We start from the raw sequence: 13,591 nt of genomic DNA, 5'->3' as shown, positions 1-13,591 counted from the left end.
CTCTACCTTGCTAATTCCTTCTCAGACTTCAGATCTCTGCTGTCTATTTCTCTGCAGGGAGGCCTGTCTGACTTGTCCTGTCACTCCTGGCTCCAAGGATAACTCAGAAGTATCCTGTAAAAGGCATTACTCTGCTTATCTTTTTCTTATATCTTAATCAGAAGGTAATGTGTGTGTGTGTGTGTGTGTGTGTGTGTGTGTGTGTGTGTGTAATCTTCCCTATGAATCTTCACCATTTTCTAAGTTCCCTGAGGGCAAATACCATATCTGTTTTGCTCAGCAAACAAAGCTTTCGCACAATCATCATTCAGTACATATTCATTAAATAAAGGAAGAAATAAAAATAAATTCAAGAGAAATGGAGCGATTATGATTAGCACACTGAAAATGTCAAATCCTAGAATACCTCACTGTTTTTTCTTAAGGCACATATCTTAATAAGAATATTGAACAAGAAGCAGAAGTGAACTTCTCTTTGGTATCTCCACAGCTTCTCTTTGTGGAGATACCATTATTCGCAACTCAGCCAGAAACTCCTCTTAGATTTTTCCAAGAGACAAAAGGACAAAATTACCGAACATAAATCAAATGATCATACCGCTTTATAAAATATAAACTATCAGTAAATTCTATCAAGCATAATGCTTACTAAATAAGGTAACTAGTCTCTTCAAACATGTTATTTTCTCAATTGTGGATATCTTATGATCAGAATATTATTCAGAACAAGAACTTTTTCAATAAGTGATATAAAAACAAAGTGACTTTCCTTTTAGTAAATATCAGAATCACTTAGAGACCAATAGAAGGATATACTCTAAAATAGAAATAAACTATTTTTTAATGTTTATTTATTTTTGAAAGAGAGAGAGAGTGAGAGACAGAGTGCAAGCAGGGGAGGGAGGGACAGAGAGAGAAGGAGACACAGAATCTGAAGCAGGATCCAGGCTTGTGAGCTCTCAGCACAGAGCCCAACTCAGAACTGAATCCATGAGCTGTGAAATCATGACCTGGACGGAAGTCAGATGCTTAACCAACTGAGCCACCCCGGTGCCCCAAAAACCTATTTTTTTTAATGTAAGTTAGTGTATGTTTCATAGTTGATCTTACATCTTAGTTATGCAGAGTAATGATCTGAGCAGTTTGTTCTCAATCATTGTTATACATCAGAATTACCTATGGAAGTTTTTTAAAAATGAAGATTTCCCAAGTCCAAAGCTCAGAGATACTGTTTTAAAAGGTATGAAATGTGTTCTGGGTACAAGTACTTTTTAAAAGGCTTTACTTCTGGTTTCAATATAAAGCTAAGATTAAGTGCCACTTGTTTCAGTAGACACAAAATGGTTTATGCTTGAGAAAAATGTCTGAATACTTTTATAAAATAACCATGAGTAATTAAGACTGAGAAATTATATGGATCACCTTAATCGACCTGCTTTGTTGGGACAAGCAGTTTGCAATAACCTTCACAGTTGAAAAATATTTAAGTATAACCATTCAAAAGTTGCTTACTTCTTCTAATTTTCCATTTAATTAAATACTGTTTACTTAATTTAATTTGACAAATATTTGAGTGCTTGCTATGCCTAGGACACTTTTTTTCTGACATTGAGATATCAAAACTGTAAAATTTGATCATGGGCTTTATGTTCATCTCAAGTGGAAACACAGATATACAAATTTTCTAAAAAAAACAGTGCATAATTGCCATTATAGTGTATTATGATACATAAAGTGTACATCCCTCCACACCCCACAGTGTACACACAACTTAATGGAGAGATCAGATATTTTCATGGAGTGGTTGTCATTTGAGATGAGTCTGGAAGGATGAATAGGATTCTCACAGGGAGATGTAAAGAAGTGAGCAGTTTTGGAGCCGTAAGATAAGTGACGTATCTGGGAATTTGTGGATCAAGGAGAACACAGAAAGAAGTGCCAACTGCTGAAGACTACAAATGTCCCCTATATAACAATTTTTATGAGCATTGCAGAGACACATATGATGTAAAAATAGGAGACATAGATCCTATTCTTCAAAGAAGTGTTCAGTGATGTTTGGAGAAATACTGCACACATGAAATAGGTAAAGAATGGTATAATATTAATCCTAAATAATATAAAGTACTGACAAGTACTATCAAATCTCAGAAATGGCAAGCAACATATTGCAGACAAAAGAATAGGGCTAACACAATCATGGGAATAGGTTAACTGGTTACCCCAGGTAAGTTAAAACACAGGGTTCCTGAAAGGGCATAATAGGAAATGAGGATGGAAAGGTGGGAGAAAACAAGACTGTAGGACGTCTTGAACATAGGGTCAAAATTTTAGGCACTTTTTAAAAAAAAAATTTTTAATGTTTATTTACTTTTGAGAAAGAGACAGAGTGTGAGTGGGGAAGGGTCAGAGAGAGGGAGGGAGACACAGAATCCGAAGCAGGCTCCAGGCTCCGAGTTTCCAGCCCAGAGCCCGATGTGGGGCTCAAACTCACAAGCTGTGAGATCATGACCTGAGCCGAAGTCAGACGCCCCACTGACCGAGCCACCCAGGTGCCCCATTTTAGACACTTTTTAATGGTCAATATGGATTCACTAAAGCATTATAAGCAAGGAAAATGATAGATCATTACAATGGGGAGTAGGGTACATTGCAAAGGGAAAAAGGCTGTCAGCAAATGGATAATTTCATGGTTACTGCCATAGTCCTAGCGGGAGGTAATGAGATCCAGGACATACAGGCAGAAAAAAGATGCATTAGCATCTTGTGGGAGCATTTCAACTGAAGGACAAGGTCAGTGAGTTGGTGGGCATGAGAGTTACCTTTGAAAAGAGAGGGAGATATAAAGAGAACTTAGGAAGTTTAGATATGATGGATAGAGACGCAGTATTCACTGAGGTTCTTAGCAAGGGAGTGATTAAAAAACTCATGAACTTCCATCAGTGTCATTTCTTTATTACCACCTTTGCTTCATTATCAAGAGTCTTTAACCCAAGCTATTTTATTCTGACATGCCTAAAGATGTGACATCCCTTGTTGTTAATAAAAGAACAAGATTATCAATTCCTCCTGGCTTGCTTTCCACCATAAATCAAATACAGAAATTATATAAATGCTAAAAGTGTATGGTGGTTTGTTTGTTCTGAACATTAATCTCACATTCTTATCGACTACCTGGGAAGACACAAGAATTAGCATGGATAAGCTTATTCTGTAGGTAGAAAGTAATGACTTAATTTTAAATAAGAGGTCCTTGCTTATTCTAAAATTAAAATTCCCATTCCAAATGACATAGTAGGCCTAGGTAAATATTACTATAGGATCTAATTAAAATACATCATTATAAGGAGGGTAAATATATCCAGCGCATCTGTATTAATTCTGTTGCTGGTGAAAATTTTTCTGGTTTAAGAAAGCACTTGTCACCTAATTTTATTAGGGAGATGGATTTTCCATGATGAAGACAATTGAAAGCAAGGTTGGAATACAATAGGAAAAATCCTGAAAAATTAATTACAAGCTCTCTAAAAGATATTTTCAGGAGGTGAAAGCAGAAGCAAAGTTCACATGTAGCCCCTCACATAACCATATACATCTGCATGTCCATACATATTTTAAATCTTAACACTGAAAATTCTTCAATAGGAACTCATTTTGCAGAAATGCAATGCATTCTAGTAATATATAAAGTTGTATTATTAATCAATATAAATATCCCAAACATTAATACAAGTTACATCATTGAAGACTAACATAATAAAAACTGGCTAAATTAACCTTGACTTATCTGTTATACAGTAATTGCTAAATAACTGTAAAATACATTACATTCTGTTCCTTACTGTTCAAATTATAATGCCATTTTTAATCCACCTCCATGTTTATCTACATTTATCTAAAAAAAAAATGGGAAAACAAATACTTACCAAAATGGTGGTAACAATCAAAGAACGATTGGATAAGGAATCTGTGATGTTGGCTGGCTTTCCTTTTTGACTTTCTGTCATATTCAGGCCACTGGTGGGATCCCAAGTTCCAATCTATAAAATAGCATATGTACTTTGTAAATTGTCCATCAGGCACCTGGGAGAAAGCACTGTAAGAGAAAGTTAAGACTGCTAACACTTATTATTCACCTCTGCTGCATTATCTGCTGTCGCTAAAGTAAAGGCTGCTTGTTTTAAGCATGATTCACTGCTCTGTGAAGTGTGTCCAGTGAAGTGTGACATTAAAGAACAAAATGATCCACTGCACTTCTACAGTCAGTATGGGAGCTTAATTTTCCATTTGAACTTTCATTCACCAAGATAAACCACATTTGATGATACCTTGATAGCTGGCTAGAAACTCATTAATAGTGCATATCTTTTACTGTAATGGATCTATCTCATCCTCTCATTACAAAGATAACATGCCATGTTATATAGACAAAGCTAAAGGAGCAAAACCTGGGAATCCAGGATAAATTAACAGGCAAAGGCAAGCTTGGAAGTGGCATTGATTGGTATTTTGCATGACCCCCAATAGAGCAAATCTTACCCAAAATTGCCTTTGGAGCTTTTAAAAATACACCTTTGCAGCATTCAAAATACTCCAAAGAGACATTACAGCACAATCTCATCTGAACAACCCATTCCAGTACTTCTAGCTGTATGCTATTTAATATGTACTTTAATTTAACTGATACTCTCTAATAATTAGGCCATACACTCTCAGTGTTCAGAAATTTTATACCCCCTGAACACAACCTATGGAAAGATACAGCACATCTCTGGGAGACATGTATCAGTGCAGAATGCCACTGAATGCATAGATTGGGTGGTTTATGTAAACCTGCACCGTTGCCCTGTCATATAACAATGGTCAGCACTGAAGAAGAACAAAGGTGGAAGAAGATTTAATTCAGTAGTTCTTTTCTCCACCCTCTCAAACTTAGAAGTCATCAATAGTAAAATTTGTTTTCCATATCCCTCTCACCAATGACCCAATGTGTCTATTTAAAGGAGAGGGAAACTATCAATTATCAATTTATCTTTGAAACAAAGCTGTGTAGGCACCTGAGTAGCTCAGTCAGTTAAGCATCTGACTCTTGATTTTGGCTCAAGTCATGATTGCACAGCATCCTGAGATAGATCCCTGCTCTGCTTTCAGTATGGAGCCTGCTTGGGATCCTCTCTCTCCCTCTCTCTGTGCCCCTCCCCAGCTTTCATGTGTGGTCTCTCTCTCTCTCTCTCTCTCTCTCTAAAATAAATAAACTTTTAAAAATACATAAATAAAATAAAATAAAACTTTGTATATAAATTAAATTATTTTAAAAGTGACATTGATTTAGCAGGTAATATTTACCCTGGTCTACCTAAATATGTTAAAAATAGTCTAATTAGCACAACCTTATTCAACTTGATTATTATAATCTTTTTTATATTTCTATATTTCATTGCATTTACTTTTTTCTCTCTTTTTTCATTTGCATACCTTTCTCAGTAACCTATTAAGATGTCTTTTTCCCTTTAATTGGAGAAGCACAAAAATAGAAATATTACTAATTTCTGTCCTTCATAAGAAGAATAGGTAAGCCATTCTAAAAGTTGTATTTAAGTGCAAACCCAAATATAATTTTTCTTTTTTAAAAGGATTTTATTTTATTTGTTTATTTTCGGGGCGTGGGGCACAAAGAGAGGGAGACAGGGGATCCTAAATAGGCACCGCACCGTCAGCACAGATCCCAGTATGGGGCTCAGTCCTATGAACTATGCAATCATGTCCTGAGCTGAAATCAAGAGCTGGACACTTAACCAACTGAGTCACCTAGGCATTCCCCCAAGTATATTTTTTTTCAAAAACACATTAACTATACAAGGGATTCAACATAATTTTTTTTTAATTTTTTTTAACGTTTATTTATTTTTGAGACAGAGAGAGAGCATGAACAGGGGAGGGTCAGAGAAAGAGGGAGACACAGAATCTGAAACAGTCTCCAGGCTCTGAGCTGTCAGCACAGAGCCTGACACGGGGCTCGAACCCACGGACCGTGAGATCATGACCTGAGCTGAAGTTGGACGCTTAATCGACTGAGCCACCCAGGCGCCCCTCAACATAATTTTTTTAATGATATCTAAAAAAATTTTTCTTGCCATATTTTCGTACATTGAGTTAATTTTCCTCTTACCATTAAAAACTACACGTTCCCAATGTCTGGGTCAATATAGGAAAAAGTCAAATATATAGTAAGAAAAAAACACTGATATCAGCATTCTCTCCAAAGTATATTATCTACTGGTCAATTAAATTACTTTAGACTATGACTACCACGATGCCATAAAGACAGTCAAATTGTAATTTAGGGTCAATAATGTAAAGCCTTCAGGGGCCAGACAGTAACATCCATGTGTGAAGAAAAAGGACATAAGCCAGTGGTAAGAGTTTCCAGGCAAAGGTATGCAACTTCTAAATTTCACAAAATTTCAAGGCAGAATAGCACGTAACAGTCACAGTCCAGACCCTGCTCTTCTGACAGCTGTGCTTTGGGGCTGCATGCTTCCAGAGTAGGTGATTCTTTTAGGTTCCAATAAGGCATCACTACAGCTAATAGAGGCCTTACTAGGGAACTGGGTGGGGAAAGAGAGGATAATGTAAAACCTAGAATGCCTGCTGACCTGCTTAAATTGCTTCAAATTCAACATCATAAATAAATAAATAAATAGATAAATAAATAAATAAACAAACAAACAAACAAACAAACAAACTCCATTGGCTAAATAAGACACATCTGCAGATCAGATTTTGCAGTAACTGGCATTTTTCTGCCCCTGGTCTATAATTAATACCTATTACACATTTGTCCTCTTAGATTTTCTTTCCTTTTTTTTTTTTTCACTATTGGCTACATAGCTAGATTTTTTCAGATGTGCAATTCTACCAGCCAAAGCATTGGCAAACATCATTTTCCCACTGTCATCTGCCTAATGACATCCTTAAAACTGTTAAGTTTTTCAACCTTCTACCCAAATCACTAATACAAATATTCCCAATTTTGCTTATCATCATCCTCTATGATTACTTCCATAAAAAATAATTTAGCCATATGTCCACTCATCTAAATATATTTGTCTTGTTTCATTCTGTCTCTGGATGGAGGGGTTCTGGTTCATAGTATATGAAACCATAATTTCCTATAATCATAAATATTAGGTATTCCCTTCTGCAAATCAAGGTTTCTGAACAGATTATTATAAGGTTTCAAAAATTTCAGTGGCATAAATTTTAAATCAAAAAAATTGCAAGATCCCTAGATTTTAAGTATATGGGGAATGTCTAATTCAAAACTTTCTATTGCTTGAGGGAATTGTCACCAGTGAGTTTTGGTTTATTTTGTTTTAATCACAAGAAACATGGCTAACTCAAGACAATCTTTTTCTGTTTTAATCTATTTTCTTAACACAATTTTTTCATTATATTATTTAGTCAAGTCTTTAAAGTACTTTTTTCAGCTCCAAAATCAAATAAAAATATCTAAGTACTCTTGACCTCACAGAGTTGTTTTAAGTAGATTGATAAAAACTCTCAACAAAGTGGTGCAAAGGGAATGTATCTCACTACAATCAAGGCCATATTTGACAAACCTACAGCTAACATTGTACTAAATGCTGAAAAGCTAAAAGCCTTTCCTCTAAGGTCAGGAACAAAACAAGGATGCCCACTCTTGTCACTTTTATTCAACACAGTACTGGAAGTCCTCATAATGGCAATTAGACAAGAAAAAAATTATCTGAATTGGAAAGGAAGAAGTAAAACTCTCACTATTTGCAAATGACATGATATTATATACAGAAAACTCTAAAGACTCCACCAAAAACTATTAAACTAATAAACAAGTTTGGTAAAGTTTCAGGATACAAAAGTCAATATACAAAAATCTGTTACGTTTCTATACACTAATAACAAACTACCGGAAAGAAATATTTTTAAAAATCCCAGTTACACTTGCACCAAAAAGAATAAAACAACCAGGAATAAATTTAACCAAGGAGGTGAAATATCTGTACATTGAAAACTATACGACATAACACAAAAACAGACACATAGATCAATGGAATACAATAGGGGAACCCAGAAATAAATCCATGCTTATATGGTCAATTAATCTATGACAAAGAAGGCAAGAACACACAATGGAGAAAAGACAGTCTCTTTAATAAATGGTGCTGGGAAAATTGGACAGCTACATGCAAAGGCATGAAACTGAACTACTTTCTATCACTGTACACAAAAATAAACTAAAATTGGATTAAAGACCTAAACGTGAGACCTGAAACCATAAAAAATCCTGGAAGAGAACACAGGCAGCAATTTCTCTAGACATCAGCTGACATAACATTTTTCTAGATATGTCTCCTAAGGCAAGGAACACAAAATGAAAATAAAGAAATAAAGAAATAAAGAAATAGATAAATAAATAAATGAACAAACAAAAAAACAATTGATACTACATCAAAATAAAAAGTTTTTGCACAGTGAAGAAAATCATCAGCAAAACAAAAAATAAACCTATTAAATGGGAGAAGATATTTGCAAAGATTATATCCAATAAGGGGTTAATATATAAAATAAATAAATTTACACAACCCAACACCAAAATCAAAATAAACCAATGAAAAACCCACAACAACCCAATTAAAAAATGGGCAAAGGACTTGAAGAGCCATTTCTCTAAAGAAGACATACAGACGGCCAACAGACACATGAAAAGTTGCTCAACATCACTAATTATCAAGGAAATGCAAATCAAAGCCACAATGAGATATCACCTTACACCTGTCAGAATGGCTAAAATCAAAAAGATAAGAATAACAGGTGTTGGCAAGGATGCGGAGAAAACTGGAACTCTTGTGCACTGTTGGGGGGAATGTAAATTGGTCAGCCACTGTGAAAAACAGTATGCAGGTTCCTCAAAAATTTAAAAATAGAAATACCATATGATGCAAGAATTCTACTACTTGGTATTTACCGCAAGAAAATGAAAACACTAATTCAAAAAGATATGGGCCCCTATGTTTATTGCAGCATTATTTACAATAGCCAAGATATGGAAACAACCTAAGTGTTCAACAGTAGATGAAAGGATAAGGAAGTGGAGGCATATACGTATACACATATATGTGTGTATATGTATATATACATATATACCTCATATTACACAGCAATGAAAAAAGATACCTTGTCATTTGCGACAACATGGATGAACCTAGAGAGTATTATGCTAAGTGAAATAAGTCAGACTGAGAAAGACAAATACCATATGATTTCACTCACATGTGGAATCTTAAAAACAAAACAAATGAATACAGAAACCAAAAGAAGAATCAGACATAAACATAGAGAACAAAGTGATGGTTGCCAGAGAGAATGAGGGGTGGGAATGGGGTGGCAAAATGGGTGAAGGGGACTGGCAGATATAGGCTTCTAGTTATGGAATAAATAAGTCAAGGGTATAAAAGACACAGCATATAGAATATAGTCAATGATAATATAATAGTGTTGTGTGGTGACAGATGGTAGTTATACTTGTGGTAAGCATAGATAGCATAGTGTATAGAGAAGTTGAATCATTATGTTGCATACCTGAAATGAATGTAACATTATGCATTAACTATACACAACCCCCCCAAAAAAAAATCTACAAGGCATTAATGAAAGAAATTCTAGAAAACACAAATAAATGGAAGGATATTCCATAATCATGGATTGGAAGAATTGATATTGTTAAAATGGCCATACTATCCAAAACTACCCACAGATTCAATGCAATCCCTATCACAATTCCAGTGACATTTTGAAATAAATAGAACAAATAACCTTAAAATTTATATGGAACCACTTGCATACACACACGCATACACACACACACACACACACACACACACACACACACATACAGACACAATCCAAATAGCCAAAGCAATCTTGAGAAAGAAAGAAAAAAAAATAAAAAGCAGAGGCATCACATTTCCTGAATTCAAAGTATATTACAAAGCTATAGTAATTAAAACAGTCTGGTACCAGCTTAAAAAACAGACACATGGATCAATGGACTAGAACAGAGAGTCCAGAAATAAGTCCACATATATATGGTCAGTTAATTTATGACAAAGGAACCAAGAATACACAATGGGGAAAGCACAGCCTCTTCAATAAAAACAGGACAGCCACATGCAAAAGAATTAAACTAAACCACTATTTTACACCATACATAGAAATTAACTCAGAATGGATTGATTTGAATGTAAGACCTGAAACCCTAAAACTCCGAGAAGAAAACATAAGGAGTAAGATCTTTGACATAGGTCTTGGCAAATTCTTTAAAATCTGATGTCAAAAGCAAAAGTAACAAAAGTAAAAATTAATAAATAGGACTATATCAGACTAAAAAACTGCTGCAGAGCAAAGGAAACCATCAATAAAATGAAAAGGCAACCTACTGAATGAGAGAAAATATTTTGAAATTATACATCTGATAAGGAGTTCATATCCAAAATATATAAAGAACTATTTCAACTCAAGAGCAAAACAAAACAAACAAACAAAAAACCCTACAAATAATCCAAATAAAAATGGGCAGAAAATCTTAACTCTTTTTCCCAAAGAAGATATAGAATGCCAACAGGTTCTCAGCATCTTTCACCATCAGGAATATGCAAATGTTTTAAACATTATGTTTAAAACAGTCCTAGCGCAATGTGGGTCTCCATCGTAAAATTTTTGTTTTAAAAATATTCTCAATAATTAGTTGCTTCTAATCGTATGACACATTAAGTATACTTTGCCTGAAGGATATTTACCATTACTTTAGAAGAAGGGACATCCCTGATAGTACTATTTGAAGGTATCAAGAAATGGAAAGCATAAGGAATGTATTGATATTAAATGCTAATTCATATTGGGGAGATGAATATTCTCTTCAATTGATCAAATATACACTGGTGAACTGTACATAACTCCATTAACTAGTATACCCATACTTTCTAGATAATTTACAAAGTCAGGTTCTCAAGCCTATATGGTGGGATACAGAATAATGGAAACAGAGTGTTTTCAATACAGTAGTTGTTTTGCTAAGTGTTGCAGGCAAAAAGAGACTTTTTTCTCTTACTTACCTCACCTCTTCTAATGTTGGATTTTTTTTTATGAAAAGTAGAGATAGTTATTTACGTTACTGTCCAATAAAAGTACTACTAATAATTAACAGTTGTATATTTTTATTGGGCTACATGGTAACAGAATTGGAATTGGTACCTGATGTCCCAAAGATAAACATGAACCATTTCACAGCAGTGCCTATCTGCTGCATGCCAGGAAGAATTCATAGTAAAGAACAATTACCTGGGAACTGAGCTACCTTCATACGTAAGTGATTTTGGCCTATGAGGACCATGCAAAGAACCTCTCAGTTGCACCCCAATTACTTTCCTAAAACTATCTACCCACCAGTTTCCACAGGGGCTGGAATTTCACCATTTGAGAAATAGTGTTCACATGAGGACAATAAATTAGTAAATACATAATCATCTCACAGAAACGGATGACTAATCTAAACATAGATTTTTCACCTTTAGGATTTTTATTTTTGTCTAGGGCAGAGATAACCATAAATATTAACAAAGAGTTAGAGGCAGGTGGTGTTTTTATTTTTTAAGTAAAATTTGAATCAATTAATTAACTATTCTCAAATATAACAATGTGGTAACGTTCAATTAATTAAGGACTATTTTTCCAAGAATAAAAATGTAGTTCAGAGATTACATTAAAATCAAATCAATGCTTTAAAAATTATATTTACTATACATGCTTAATTCAAAGTCAGTATTTGGTATTTTTTGATGGGCTAAAACAAGAAAAAAAGTCAATATTTGGTATTCTCTGATGGGCCAAAATAAGGAATTGTGTGCTCTCAAATAAAATAATCCAATTGACTTCCAAACATAAATATCATCTGTAAATAGTTATTTTAAATATTTTACCACTCTGAAGGTTAAAAGTCATCAAGCAAAATAGTGACTATAAACATACTGGCACACACCAAAAATATCGGTACAGTACAGTTGTGAGATAGGGCATATAATGAATTCTAAATGAGAGTTAGACAAATTAAATGGTTAACATCTCCAAAGAAAAATGTCAGGCTTGGATCCTGCCTAGGATGCATTTTTGCTTTTTAAGAAGCAAACAACACATTTCTGACTAGTCGACATCACCATTAGCATTCCTTTCTTACAGAGAAGCAAAAGAAATCTCAATTCCTGGGAAAGTTGGGGGTCACTGTTGTCATGGGAACCAGGATATATGTATCAAATGCCATCAAAGAGAGAAAGATAAAAACTACTATGCATCAGGTATCTAGAAATCTATCAAAGAAATAGTTCTCACCTATCTAGTGTGGATTTTCACACTTAGATAAATTTTGAAGACTGTAAATTCCATTCAGACACCTTTTTCATAGGGAGTTAATGAGTACAGGATTCTACAGGCAAGAGAAAGGTCAATAGTAAAGACTTCCATAGAAATTACCACTTGTTCTAAAAATATATATGTTCTATAAAAAGTTTTTCAAAAAGCAATTTGAAACATGTTCTGATCCTGGAACATCTAGGCCTGTAAATTTCGGCAGGCAGGGTTTCACTACTAATTCTCACCCTCTTCATACATTGTGAAAATATTTGAGTTTTCAGTAAGAAGCCTGTGGATTACTGACACCAGTTTCTACAAGTGGGCCCAAATGCAAGCGGTAAATATTCAGAAAAAAATGATGTCAAAAGTTGAAATGGAGCTTCACTTGAAAGTAAATATGATAATTTTATACTTTATAAAAGTTTGCAAGTATGGATTATCTTGCTTTATATTATATATATTATATATAATATATGTATATTTATACATATATAAATATTATATATATAATATATATCATATATATATAGATATAAATTCTTAACTTTGTAGAAATTGGCAAACATAGATTTCATAAAATGACCTTTTGTAGCCACTTGTTTTTTTCAAAATTTCCCCTAAGGATATACAAGTTAGAAGCTGATTTTATTATAAAAACATGCTGAGGCAAACACCGTATTATTGTTCATAGTCCTAAACATTTCCAGGCTCCTTAGTACCATATCTGGCCAGAGAAATGCATTGGTTTTAGCCTTATGGTTTTTTTCAAAATTAATATAAAATTAATACACAAAGCCAATTTTTCATAAGGATTAGACTCTTTCCACTGAGAAGACAGAAAATTCTGTTCTCCAAGTTCCATTTTAACATTTAATATAAATACTACATTCAAGAGGCAGTCAGCAAAATAACCAAAACAAATAGCAAAGTTTGATGCTGGAAAAAAGCCATGAGGGTTACACAAGAATGATTTTAGTTCAACACTCTACTTGGAAGCTAGTATTCTCTAGTACAATAAAAATTCATTTGACTAGAGCCTTTTTTGTAGTTGTTGTTTGGTTTTTTTTTTTTATTTTTTGGGGTTTTTTTGGAGAGCACATAACATACATAGTAGTCACAAAGCACATTCAATAAGAAAACTCAACCA

The 13,591-nt window shown here is 34.1% G+C and overlaps 1 protein-coding gene across 1 annotated transcript in view; it reads right to left on the bottom strand.

Moving 5' to 3' along the window:
• Positions 1-13,591, bottom strand: part of GRIK2 (glutamate ionotropic receptor kainate type subunit 2) — a 655,189-nt gene that overhangs the window by 241,928 nt on the left and 399,670 nt on the right. Inside the window, exon 9 of the mRNA XM_030316033.1 lies at positions 3,927-4,040. Within this exon, the coding sequence (XP_030171893.1) occupies positions 3,927-4,040 (114 nt within the window). The remainder of the gene's footprint in view (positions 1-3,926; positions 4,041-13,591) is intronic.

Source organism: Lynx canadensis, chromosome B2, assembly GCF_007474595.2.
Source record: "Lynx canadensis isolate LIC74 chromosome B2, mLynCan4.pri.v2, whole genome shotgun sequence".
Lineage (NCBI taxonomy): Eukaryota > Metazoa > Chordata > Mammalia > Carnivora > Felidae > Lynx > Lynx canadensis.
The sequence above is the reverse complement of the archived record's forward strand: the minus strand, read 5'-3'. Positions and strand labels throughout refer to the sequence as shown.